At 41.5% G+C, this 13,748-nt stretch overlaps 1 protein-coding gene across 7 annotated transcripts in view; it reads left to right on the plus strand.

Moving 5' to 3' along the window:
* The window catches only part of LOC133504891 (neural cell adhesion molecule 2-like), a 229,684-nt gene that overhangs the window by 166,527 nt on the left and 49,409 nt on the right, over window positions 1-13,748 (plus strand). For all 7 annotated transcript variants that reach the window (XM_061827648.1, XM_061827631.1, XM_061827611.1 and 4 more), the window contains 2 exons: window positions 9,919-9,993; window positions 12,880-13,086. In XM_061827648.1, coding sequence (XP_061683632.1) covers window positions 9,919-9,993; window positions 12,880-13,086 — 282 coding nt within the window. The remainder of the gene's footprint in view (window positions 1-9,918; window positions 9,994-12,879; window positions 13,087-13,748) is intronic.

The following is a 13,748-nucleotide window of genomic DNA, read 5'->3' on the forward strand; positions in this document are numbered from 1 at the left end:
GCTGATTGCTGAGTGGTAATCGGTATCCAAGGATCTAAGGGTAGTAACAATGTAGAAGATATCACTCCCGCACAGAACAGATAAAAACAGCAACGATCATCTTCGTACAAAAAAAGTTGAAATTGAGTCCAATTCCTTAACCAGCAACCATTTTTCTGGTATTGATATAGAATTGAAAGGTCCTTTTATCATCAAGCCATAGACCTACGTAGATATTTGCACTCAAAAACTCTCTCAATGATGGAGCCATTCAAGGCGGTGATAAAACAAGGTTCGGGGTTTCAGCCTTGCAGAACAACATACAATACATGTTGTTTTCTTCAGATTAAAGACACGTTTAACAGACACAAGGGCTTCTTGAAAATGAGTAAAAGAGATTTTCAAGTTTTCCACTTTTCATGGAACAGTGTCAGCTACACGAAACTATATAGTGTCTTCAGCATGAAGATAATAATGACTGTTATTCTCTGGAGACACAATATTGGTAATGAAAACAAAAGTGTCAAAAGCATGATTGGGCTAGGAAATAACCCCTGAGGGATACACTTGTTAATAGGCAAAAGGTCTGACTGGACAGTCTCTACTTTCACACATTGAGCTCTATTGTAAAAGAAAACTCTAGAAACTGTTACAAACATTTGCGTCAAAACCAATGTTGCATTATTTATCAGTAATAATAAAATCAACAGTGCCAAAATATCAAAAATAGTAGCATGGATGGCTAAAAGTTGACACATTTGTCTAAATGTTCTCATTTTCCAGTAATTCACTGTATATTCATAACCTCTTGTGCATTTTTCCCAGATTCGGCTTAATTAAATTCAGCTTCTTGTGTGAACATTATTGAAAGCATTTCATTTGCCAATTAGCCAGCTGTTCCTCAGTTAAATAATGAATATGCTAATTGTAAAGCTGGGGGATATGTTGTCTTTTGAGTTACAGCAGTGACAATGATACAACTCGGGGATATTAAGGCTCATGTGTGGTGTTTTTGCGCTTATATTTTTTTTTTCCAGGGGTGTCACTCCATTAGGCACACCAGCACGGTCTAATGAGCTCCACGATGAGATTTTTTTTCCCCAAATTGAACACTTGCAAAGACAATAATGCCCACTGAGTTATTTTTCTCTTGCACCATGTTTATTATTGTGGCAGTTTGGAGGGAATTTCACTTTATATAACTTATAGCTCTATTTATTTCTTTTTTTTTTTGTCCTTTCAGAAATGTAAATATGGATCCAAGAAACTATACTGGATGTAGTGGACAGGAGTGATTTTGAAAGTGTACCTAATGATGTGTTTGAGAGTATACATGCTAAAACAGAAACAAATGCTTCCCTCCGTGCTGAACACGGGTCTATGTTCATGTTTTGACAACTCAAACTTGAAAGCGGCCCGTGTTGCAAAAGGCACACACACACACTGCTGCCATCCATCAACACATGCATGAGAGCAGGCGTATTAACACTGTGACAGATGCTTCCTTAAATGCTTAATGCAATATTCAGTTGCGGCGCACTGCATTAATTTGCATGTAGCATACCTTCACACACGACCGTCTCTCAGGGTCTTAATTATGAGCGTCAGCCACTTAGATGCATGCCTTCATACATGATTTATGAGTGCGGAATGGCAAACAACTTCAAGTGTAACGTTGTCATGCGTAAAATTATCCAGAGAAAAATGAATATGGACTTTTTAAAATTGCATAGCAATGTGCAGGTGTGTTCTCTTGTCCAATATTTCTTGCACTGACTACTCAGATATCTTTTCAAAGGGACTGTTGTCATTTCTCTTCACAATAGCTATAAATTATGCATTTATCAGGCCCTGATAAAACTAAAAAACGTTTTGATGACCAGACGCAAATGTGAACTGAATTGGAGCCTAAACAAAATAAAAATGAACTGCACTTTTTTTAATGTCAGCTTTGATTTGCATCCTTTGATTTTCATGCAAAGGTAATTTGTGATAGCGGTATCATCTGAGAGGGAAGCGATCTTTGAGTGATATTTTTGCTGGCGTGAGATGACACGATTGGCACCCGGCGCTGGCATCTAGCTGCCCTGATTGGCCAGGTCGCCGCGACAGTTGGTGGTGGCTTCTGTCAGAATGTGAGCGAGGGACCGCAGGAGAATCTGAAAAAGAAACTGACGAGTAATGTCATTGCACAACTGAGCCAAGATGGTGAAGATGAAAGGCTTGATTGGGTTGACAGGGATGGGGGGGGGGTGTAACTGGGCAGAATCAGATCAGTTGAAAAGTGGATAAATAATATGAGTAATTTTGAGATCAGAGAAGAGAGTGTGATGCTTTTCACTCAATCGTCGTCATTATTGATTCTGTGGCAGTGGATTGAAATTGTGGATTCTGGAATTTATTTGCGCAATTTCACATCACAACGGCCTCAATGCAATAATATTGGGCAGGCCCGTCTGTTCGTCATCTTCCATGAACCAGGAAGCAGCCCTCAAATTAAAGAGCAGATGGAGAAAGGAACAAAAATAAAAAAATTCCCAACTTGACAGCAGGGAATTCTGCATCGTTTAGAATTGCTCAAACAAATATACGGGCCTAAAGCCTCTTCGACACTATGACTTTTGCAATCTTGTATTGTGGTGCCTTGACTAAAGAATTTAATACCAATTCTGGGCTCCCATTAAAACACCAATACAAATCATTTGGAACATGGTTTTGAATGAGACAAATAACATTTTACTGCACATTATGAGATGGCAGGATGTGTTATCCCAGAACCTGTATTTACTGTTCAGCATTAGTGGTGCCTCCACAGTTGTGTAAGTTACCCATGCCATTGGCACTAACACAGCCCCATACCATCTCAGATGCTGGCTTTTGAACTTTGCGTCTATAACAATCCTAATGGTTCTTTCCCTCTTTGGCTCGGAGGACACGACGCCCACAATTTCCCCCCAAAATTTTAAATGTGGACTCATCAGGCCACAGACCACCGTTCCACTTTGCATCAGTCCACCTTAGATGAGCTCAAATTCAGAGAAGCCAGTGGCGTTTTTGGGTGTTGTTGATAAATGGCTTTTCCTTTGCATAGTAGAGTTTTAAGTTGCACTTGAGGATGTACTTGCTGAAATGTGTTTTCTGAAGTGTTCCTGAACACTTGGTGATATCCTTTACACATTGACGTTGGTTTATGATGCAGTGCCGCTTAAAGGATCAAAGGTCAGTGTCGGTTTCCGGCCTTGTCGCATACATGGGGTGATTTTGTCCAGATTCTTTGAACCTTTTGCCGAGATTATGGATTGTACATTGAGGAGCATTGTCCTAAAAGTGTTTGACAGTTTTATTCATTTAATCTAATATATATTTTTTTTTCTGTCACACACTTGTTCACAAAGTGGTGACGCTCACCCCATCTTTGCTTGTAAATGACTGAGCAATTTAGGGAAGCGCCTTTAAAACCCAATCATGGGACCCACCTGTTTCCAATTAGCCTACTCACCTGTGGGATGTTCCAAACAGGTGTTTGATGAGCATTTGTCAACGTTCTGTCTTTTTCGCCACCTGTCCAAGCATTTTTGGAAAGTCTTGCAGCTATAAAATTCCAAGTTAATTATTATTTGCTAAAAACAATCAAGTTTATCAGTGTGAACATTAAATACATTTTCTGTGTAGCGTATTCAAGTAAATATAGATTGAACATGTTTTGTAACCACTTTTTATTTATGTTATTTATTTATTTACAACAACCCAACTTTATTGGAATTGGGTTTGTAGATGAGGGTTAAAAATGGGTAGAGTTCTGTATAAAGGTGGATTTCTCTACATTCCTAAAAGTCATTGTTGTACACAGCTTCTTTTATCCTAGACTAAAGTAGAAACACTTTTCAAAAATGAGCTGTGTATTTGGGCCGGTTTTCTTCCAATTGTTCCACATGAGAGCAATGAATCTGCTGTTATCATGGGATTTACCTTCACAGTTGTGAGATAGCTCAGCTCTGACCTCTCATTCCTCATGAGCCAGACCAAGACATTTGTGCCATGCACCTCAGGGCCTCTTTTCCCAGGCTGGACCAGAACAGCTGACCTCCCCTTTGTGTCTAAATCAATCTGCGGTTATTAGATAGTGGCAATGCCATGTTATCACCACTGACAGAATGAGCTAATGATAACCTGTCGGTTTCCTTGCTGTTTCATTCCACAGCATTTAGAGAACCAGAGTGTGTTCAGGGTTCAGGAAACACTCTTTTGATGGAAATTTCTACAAATGCGCAATTTCTACTAAACGGGAACAAAATGTTGCGGTGTCATTCTTACAAAGGTCAAACTATTTACAAGTGTACTTTTGGGACAGTTGCAACAGCAAAATTGTTAAAATGAGTCTGAAGGCTAAAAGAAAACAGTTGTTCCCAGTGGATATGAAAAGAGTTTTGTGGATCTTGGGCTTGCAGACAGCAAAATTATATATCATTAGGCAGCGTTGTCGTCTTTGCGTCAACAGAACAAGCAAATACACTGAGCTATCTGGAACAATTACTTGCTTTTCACATCCCTGTCTGTGTCTGGATTGAGAACTCAGCTATAGGTCATCAGTGTCTGTGAGAGTGCTGTTAGTAGACGGGAAAATACTCTCCGGCGCATTGCTGAAGCTCTCGCAAGATGTTCTTTGACATCTTCACTCCTGTCTTCCACTGCCATTGGTCTTAAGTATTGGAATGAGAGTGCTCCAATGTTGGTGGTTGGATTCAAAAGTATGTCACAAAAAATGGATGACGTTACAAATGTTGGCTGAGCTGATCCTGCCTTCAGGCCCTTCACTTTTATGACTGAATCTTCTCAGACAGTTGCCGCCTCCTCCTCAATGCTCCCACCAATCCGCCACGTTTGGGTTTGCTCAGATGAACTCGTCTTGTGTCTTTCAATGGCAGCGAGTCCTCCCCCATCAAAATCCCAGGTTGTCTTTCCTAGCCTGGATCTTCAGTGCCATGTGTACTAGCTTTATATTTTTAGTCAATAGATTCTGTCAGTGTGTACCTTTATCTGTATGAATGGGAGGATTGTATTCATCCTTCGATTTTAATTGTATTCTTCTCAATCTGATGCACTTACTATTTTTTTACATGGGAAAAATTCCATACAAATAAAATTTGATCTGATCAGATTTTTGAATTTGAAGCCACCAGCTTTGGTTTTTGTGTTTGTCATTAGTTGCAATGTCGAGGCCTTCTCTTTTTATACCGACTATTACGCTAAATGTCAAGAGAAACAGGAGCCATCTGGAGACATGCCATTTACATGCAATCCCTCCAAGAACAGATCTTTTTTTGTTGTTGTTGTTTCTTTGTCGATTTGTTTGTTTTGCAATTTATTTTTGATAAACTAAAGATATCATTTTTGTGAGAGTAAAAGAAAAAAATGGGAAAAGAATTGTTGCAGATGTGAGACAAACCGTGGAAGTGGCAGGCCCTAATGACCAATGTATGCTCTACACAGGGAGAGAATGGAAAGCAGCGAGAAACAGAAATGGTGTTGCAGCTGCGATAAGAAAAATAACAATTCGATTAGATACAGTGGGATTGCCAGCAACGGGAACGACAAGGTGAAGGCAAGAAAGAAAAAATGGCTCAGGATTCTCTATTTTGAGGATTTGGGACAAAGGCATTATAGTGCACCTGCAGGCCAAGAATTCTAACTTTCCATAAGTATGAACACAATATCCAAGTAAATGGGATTTTTCTGATATGGTGCTACAGTTTCAACTCAATCTAGGCAACACATTTGTGATGGAGGATAAAGAGGAATGAAGTTTGTGTGTGCATGTATGTGTGTTGAAGGGTTTGAAAAGTGACCCACTATAACGTCACAAAGCTTTGCGACTGGCTGGCGACTGGTTCAAGGTGTACCCCGGGTCCTGCCTGTTGACAGCTGGGATAGGCTCCAGCACTCCCCGTGACCCTTGTGAGGATAAGCGGTGAAGAAAATGGATGGGTGGATAGTTCAGGTTGTAGCCCACCTCTCACCCACAGTCAGCTGGGATGGCCTCCAGCCCACCCCCAACCCAAGTGGGGATAAGCGTTTCAGAAAATGCATGGATGGATGGTAATATACACTTCCTTTTTGCCCAATACTGCCTGCTTTGATTGGTGTATATAAAGAAAACAATTAAAAAGTAGAACAAAGAAGCTGAAGTGCGAGGTGGCAGTGGAAGAAGAAAGAGCTATTGTAGTGTTGCTCAGTGATGCACGATCATCTTCATTACATTGTTTAGCTCTTTGATTTTGAATATTTCTATTAACATCTCTTCCAGGATGTTTGTTTGTAGCGTCGCACAAATATCAGATCACTCCTTTTTGTTTCTAAACATTAGTGACATTTGAAGCTTCATGTTCCATAGCAGTGATGAAGGCATCCCTAAAGTTGTGAAGAGAAGGATCTCTCATTGCAGTGAAGCCAAACAATCCACATTAATTATTCAGTGACTCAAAATACTAGCACATTTATTGAAGCTAATATCATTCATGGGGTTTTAATTCCTGTAATTCAACAAATTAAACAAAAAGTTTAATTTCCACTCCAGAGGCCTCAGAGGGTGATGAACTTTCATGGGCTCAAACCTCGAGGCTCATTTCATTAATTAACCGACTGCATGAATTGCACACTCAGCCGCTGTGATGAGCCACAAATTCCAACATTAAAAATAGGGTCAATAAGAGCGAATGCTTCGACAGAAGTACTGCTGCTGGCTTGCTGTTTCCTTCAGCCTTAAAAAAGAGAAGATAACTCTCTTTGTATTTGCTTGAGTTTATAGATGCAGTCACAAGCATGTGTGCAGTCGCGTGTGAGGCTCGTGTGTGTCGAGACCTCACCTGGAGCCCAGTAGTGGGATTTGATATTCCGGGCTGAGTCTAAGCGCTCTTCTCTCCTCAGTTTTTACTTGCAGGATGGGACAAACAGTATGCAAATTTGCAAACATGAAATGATATCTGGACGGGTTGCAAAAATAGTATGTAGTAAAAGTCTTTAATGCAAACACATCTTTACGCTCCTCTGTGCAGCGTGCTTTCAATGAAGCTCTTTAATGGAGGGCGGCATCTCTGCCAGTTTGCTGACTGCACGCTGGGTTCAGTGAAGGTCAGCGGCGCATCGTGCATCTTTCATCTGTGCCACAAGAAGCTGTCGGGGTCATTAGTTCAGCTCATACAACAGAACAGGCTCAATCTTCATGGACAACGTGCATCGGAGCCCAAATAGCGCCACATCTTGATTTTCACGCAAGCGTAAGGCTCGCTAGTTTTCCAGTTAGGCAGACTAGTCTACACTGCGGATGCAACATGGATGCGTCCTCGGGCGTCCTTTTCATCGATGGCACAGATGCACTTTAGTTGAAACAGAGTTTCATTCGAAAACTTTAAGTCACTAGTGATTAGTATTTTATCTGTGTGGCTTACCAGGTCAGCAACAAATTCAGAGATTTTATGTAAAAAAACACAAAAAAAACACAAGAGCCTGAGTGTACGGTAGATAAACTGGCTGCAAGGTAAATCAACAGTGCTTGTGGGGATTCCAGAATGAGTTCAAGTCATTGTTAACCGTAGGCCTAAGTTTCAGATCAGATTGAGAGATGATGGTGATGCCGTCACCATTCTTTAAACAGTGTCCAGCTTCATTTAATGGTGAAATTTCATTTGGGGTCCACTGAGTTCTGGGGATCAGCTCATTTAGTTACAAGGCTGTAGAAGGAAGTGATGTAGTGTTCATAGGACCAATTCTCATGAGATCAGGCTGGACATTGCTTTTTACCAATGTTGTATTACTAGTATTAATATTTATAAGATTGCTCCTTATAGAACATGGTGTACTCTGGGCAATTATGGCAGGGAACTGACACTGGTGGGGATCATATGAGCGAGAAAGAATACTTAACCTCAGCACGCAGTACTACATCAGGTGATACATCAGTTGGTAATGGATCACGACGTCCACTGTGATGCTTTGTTCTTCTTAACCTGACAAACTTCACACCCATTCATACTCCCTGCCTGCTGTAAAAGGTCATGTCATGGTAAACACAAATATTTGTCCATGTTGCTCTGAAAAGTGATCGTACCTTCTGCATTAAGGTAAAGGCTGTTCATCCTCAGCAGTTCCGGCCGGCCACAGAAATAGGATCAAAGGGCCGAAATATTTACCAGACGCAACCAGCTCCAAGTTCTGCGTTGGCTGTAGTGCAAGACAAGGAAATAAAGACCGTCTTTCTGTCTGTTTGCTTTGTATGTTTGCATGTACACAAATAAATATTTGCAGTGTACAATGCACTTTTCTCAAAAACTGCCACGTGAACACATTTACAGATACCAAATACTTCACAAGAGCTGTCCATGAAGTCATGTATTACTTTTTTAAACTTTTATTTGTCCCTCTAAAGTGGGGTGTTTGCAATGCCCATCTGGCTGCAGATAGCTTAGTAAAACAAAGCAAAATAAAAGCAAATACATGTAAAAACTGTACAATGTAAATTATATATTACATAACAGGGTGTCATATCACATGGTGAATAAAAGGTGAGATTTAAAATAAGACATTAACTTGTATATTTTAGCTACCGCAATGAATTTTTTTTTTTATTTTTTTTTTTGGAGGGGGGAGTGTGTTGAGCAGGTTTCAGTCATGAGCAACTCTCTCATTTGTTTAATCTACCCTGAACTACGGGATTCGGTGGGAACGCAAACCACATGGGCCAAAGGAACGTTTTGCTTCCAGGAACTCAAAGGTTCTTGGGCTGCTTGGTGGAAAAGGGGGTTATTGTCGACCTCTGTGTTCAACAGACCTTGAGGTTGTTGATGTTGTTCTTTGCAGAACAGCCCACCTGCACTGTTCCTGGAATTCTTCCACAATGCATTGCATCAGCAAAGAAACTCAAAGCGGCTGTGCACAATCCTCGACAGGATTTCATTTAAGACCCCATTGCAAAGCTTTGTTTCGTGCCTCTCAAAGTTGTCTTTTACTTGGAGTCTATTGCGCAATTTTAGCATTAATTCCTTCCTGTTCGTCGATACAGCAATGTATATTCTTTGTGCATATGAACACTTGATACAATACAACAATTTAAGTTTTTAAAGGCATCAGTTAAAATCCTTATGAGGCCTCCTCCAAGAAGAAGTGTCAGTGTCCCTTGACTCTCCTCCGTCGGCAGCTGTTCTTTATCGGAACCCCTGGGGTAGTTTTGCTGTCGGATACATTGTGGGGGAATGGATCACCACTTGAATGTTTTTCAACAGGCGCTTTAAAGGGGACTAGGAAGAGTATGACTTCATTCACCGCAGTGAGTCCTGACTCATTACAGTAGACCGCTCACAGGCCATTCTGGCTGTTGCCATGCAGTCTTCCACACTTTGCCATCTTTTGAGCGTTAACACACTGCCTCCAACTGCAAGGTTTCTGTCTTGATGTGGTGAGTGGATGTTCACTCGACCATTTCACGTCCTGACATTGATAAGCTCTCAATTTGTGGATGCCCATGTAATAGACTGCATCGCAAGGAATTTTTTTTTCTTTCTGTGGTGATATAGGGCTATTTGCTACTTGACATCCCATCCTAGAATATACACATACGAGAGATGTACTTCTGTGGTAGCGTTAAGTGAAATAGTATCAGGTCCACTTTGAAAGCATGTCATTCCTCTAAGAGCTGAGTGACAAGCTTGTCACAGATAGCGAGACAATCTGTGAATGCTGTTGATCAAAAATGTCTCGTCTAAGGTGGACAGCATGTCAGATTGCTTTGGAATTGACGCACAGCAGGACATTGTGCCCAGTACATACATGACACTGTTGTACAACATAACATAAAGTCAATTCGGCTAAGGCCAAGGACCAATCCCAATTAGAACTGGTTCTAAACGTTTCTGTGTTCCCTTCGTTTCTCTTTCTCTGTGTATCCAGCCATCCTGCAGGTTTCCATATCCTTGAACAAGGTGGAGTTAAGTGTCGGAGAGTCCAAGTTCTTCATCTGCACAGGTAAAAAGCCCGAGATTTCTGTGTGTGTGCATGCATGCGTGCGTGTGTGAGCCCCATGCTTTTGGAGGCAGGTTGCACAGACACACCACGGGGGGTCTGTTTGCTGTTTTTGTGACGGTAAGCACCAGCTCCATGCTTCCCATCTGGTAAGTGACATTTTGACCAGCAGCCTCTCCTCCCCCTCACTGTTCCCCCTAAATGGCCATCAAGAGAGGCTGGCGCTGGCAGGTCGGACCCACCTCCCGCTGCTCACCTCTTCTCTCCTCTGCCAGCCCACAGACAAGCGTAACCTCAAAAGAGTGTTGGAGGTGTGTGATAAGAAGCTCTTCCTTGACACTACAGGCTGTCACGCTCAGTCTCATCCTTACTATATTGCGTACAATACTGCCAACTGGAGGCCATAACTATTGCACACGGCACTGTTTTTAACCAAACATATAGAGTGTTTATGGGAATGATCTTTTAGTGGCTTGCTTGAATCCCAGCAGACACATTCATGACATACTCTACATCAAATTCAAAACACTGAAAGACTTTCTTTCCAAGGTGTTGTTACAGCTAACAGCCTTTTCATTTTTTGGACTGTGTATGAGTACAGATCACTTCGACAATGTTTGTTCATGAGCACTTGAAAATAATTAGATGTTTTCTTTTTATTCATGACAATGTCCCCATGTGCTCACTTAACACAGATTGATGAAAATAAATCAGCTTTCAGAGAACAACATCCGCTAATCATGAAGGAAAATGATAGCGCTAAACACCCACTAAAGAGCCTTTATGTGATGTAAAACAAGAAGGTTCAGTGAAGCGAGGCTCAGCGTGACAGATATGGAGGTGGTTAAAACTGACATTATAGTATGTGTAACCTCTCCAATTACTGGAGTGGCATCACGCCAGAACAGGCGTCAGCTTCTGAAACACGTTAAAATGCTTGTAAAATGTTCGCCCGTGCTTTATCTGAACTGTATCAAGACCCTAGACTGAACATGTGACATTTTCTCTCACCTTATTAGGGTAGTAAACAATTGTGTGATGACCTGTTGAATTTTTGGGTATTAATAACGGACCTTTGGCTCTCAACATCCTGAAAGCATATTTTATGTTGCCTCATGTCCTCATTGTAATTAATATCACATTTATGTAAATCGTTTATGCCAGGGTCTAACTGTAGGGCTCATCAGCCATTTCCGGAAGCCAACTGTCACCTGTCACGGTGCTGCGGCGCCAAAGTGGCCCAATCAGTGAAAACGGTAGCGCTTATGCAGATTTGAAGAGAAGTCTGACAGGGTTTTCCAGGAGCTCCTGTTGTGAAGACAGCGAGGAGCTTGGCTGGGCGTGAAAAACAAGTCAGCATCCCCGTCTTCTCACATCTGTGAATTAAATGAGCTGTCACCACCACGCGAGTGGCATCAACTTTAACATATTTAACTGTCAGACCGGTTGAGAAGTGCAGAGGTGATGGGATTGTAACAGGTGTGATGTGACACCAGTGGGGACATTTGGGAGGCCCGCGAGCTGAGCAAAACACTTTGAAATGACTTAAACCCATCTTTTGTTGTGTCATCACATTGGTTGTTAGTGAGCTGCGAGCACCCACGCTGAGATATGATGTAACATGTCAAGGCACTGTCTCATTAAACTCGATGAGGTGGATATAATCATTTTGAAAATCTTAATTGCAGGCATTTTTAGCCTGTAAAAGCCAGCCAAAGTGACATGAATCCAATCTAGTAGTATTAGTCAAGTTGAACTTCATGAAACCAAACAAATTGCTTTTTGCATAAGGAAGGTCTTTCTTAGTTTTCAGTGAGAAGAAGAAAATATCCTCAGCTCTTGGACCACTATCAGATGCTGAAAATATGATAACCAAAAAAATATCACTGTTTCCCTCTATCATGGTATTGTAGTTCCTGCTCTCAATGTATGTATTATTTTGAAATGTTTGAGTAAAAAAACAATAACATTTTCTACCAAGCACACACTCTACATCAGTAAACATATGAAGAAAACGAGCATTTTCTTTCTAAATAAAATCAACATGTGGCAGACAGGTAAGCACATCTGTCTCACCATTCTGAGGAGAAGGGTTCAACGCCTGGCTCCGTCTGTGTGGAGTTTGCATGTTTTCCCCTGCCTGCGTGTATTTTCTCCGGGTGCTCCGGTTTCCTCCCACATCCCAAAAGCATGCATTCATTGGGCACTCTAAATTGGTGTACTGTATTGTAGGTATGAATGTGAGCGTGAATGGTTGTTTGTTCCTATGCACCCAATGATTGGCTGGCAACCATTTTAGGGTATATCCCGCCTCTCGTCCCAATATACAGTAGCTAGGATCGGCTCCAGCATGCCAACCACCCACGTAAGGATAAAGCGGTACAGAAAATGGATGGATGGAAAATCTACATGTAGATAAAATTAGTTCTTAGAAAATGTAGTTCTCTGTTCTTCTCAGCTTTGACATGCAAGTTATCTGCATTATATTTACAGTATTTCAGCAGTTCTCGGCTCGCTAACTCGCAAAGCCTGATGCAAACATTCATTTCAAGGCTGCTTTATCCTAAAGTAGTAACATTACTTTGAATTTATCACGAGTGATAGGTGGGGCGCTTGTAATTGCTGGCACCCTTGTGGAAATGCAAAATAATTAGCTATAAGTGGCATTTGGTTTCAGAGGTAAAACCTGAGGATAGTGTTGGAAATGAATGAAAACTATAAGCTACATGTCACCATTGATTGAAAGATTTATTCGACATCCAAATCCAAGATGCTGTCATAATACGTAACTGTCTGTTGCTTCCACCAGTTCTCTCGAGAAGTTCTGAGCAAATCATCATTTTGGAGCCATCTGGACCTCATTCTAACTTTAGTTTCTTGGCTGTCTAGCGATTGGCGAGCCGGTGAGGCTGGAGTGGTTCAATCCTCAAGGCGAGCGCATTGTGGCATCCAAGCGGATGGCGCTCCACACGGAGACGTCACGATCCCGGCTCATCATCTACAACGCCATTGTCGAGGACGCTGGCATCTACCGCTGCCAGGCCACTGAAGCCGGTGGCCACACGGCAGAGGCCTCAGTGGTGCTGGAGATCTACCGTAAGTTCCACACAATGCACACATTTCTGTTTGGGGAACAGATCGTAACATGAAGATATAATGCCCTTTAAACACGCTGGCTAATAACCACTGTGCAGCTCTATAAATCTGCGTATCTTTGTGATTTAGACACTGTTTTATGTGGATGTGTAGGATTTTGTGTGTATGTGTGTTTTCCCTCTGTGTCTTGTAATTAAAGTATAATGACTTGTAGCCACACCATGGGACTCTGATCCTGCCAGGCATAATGAGGGATATGCCACTGAGGCCAAGCTTCTTTGCTGACCCGGCACTATTTCCCAGAAAGAACTTCATGTTATGAGGCACAAAGGAAAGGGAGGAAACGGGTTGTTGTTCAGTATTTACACGGACAATTCCATTGTCTCATTAAAGGTATCTCACAATTTGCCCCGCATTTGTACCGGAGAGGCGACCTAATCTAGGACTTCAATTCACAACGTTTTTGTGATTTTCAAGGGAAGGAACAAGACTTTGTAGTAGCATTGTTTACAAGTGTGAGGGCCTGTGCATTTTTTTGAAGGCATTATTCTCTCCACTAATTCTGGAAACTGAAGTGTTGAGATTCTTTTTATTACTGCTGATTTTAGTTTGTTGTATTGATGGAATTTTCCATTTATTTTTTGAAATTCTGGAAGCAAGTT

Source organism: Syngnathoides biaculeatus, chromosome 2 (assembly GCF_019802595.1).
Source record: "Syngnathoides biaculeatus isolate LvHL_M chromosome 2, ASM1980259v1, whole genome shotgun sequence".
NCBI classification, from domain to species: Eukaryota; Metazoa; Chordata; class Actinopteri; order Syngnathiformes; family Syngnathidae; genus Syngnathoides; species Syngnathoides biaculeatus.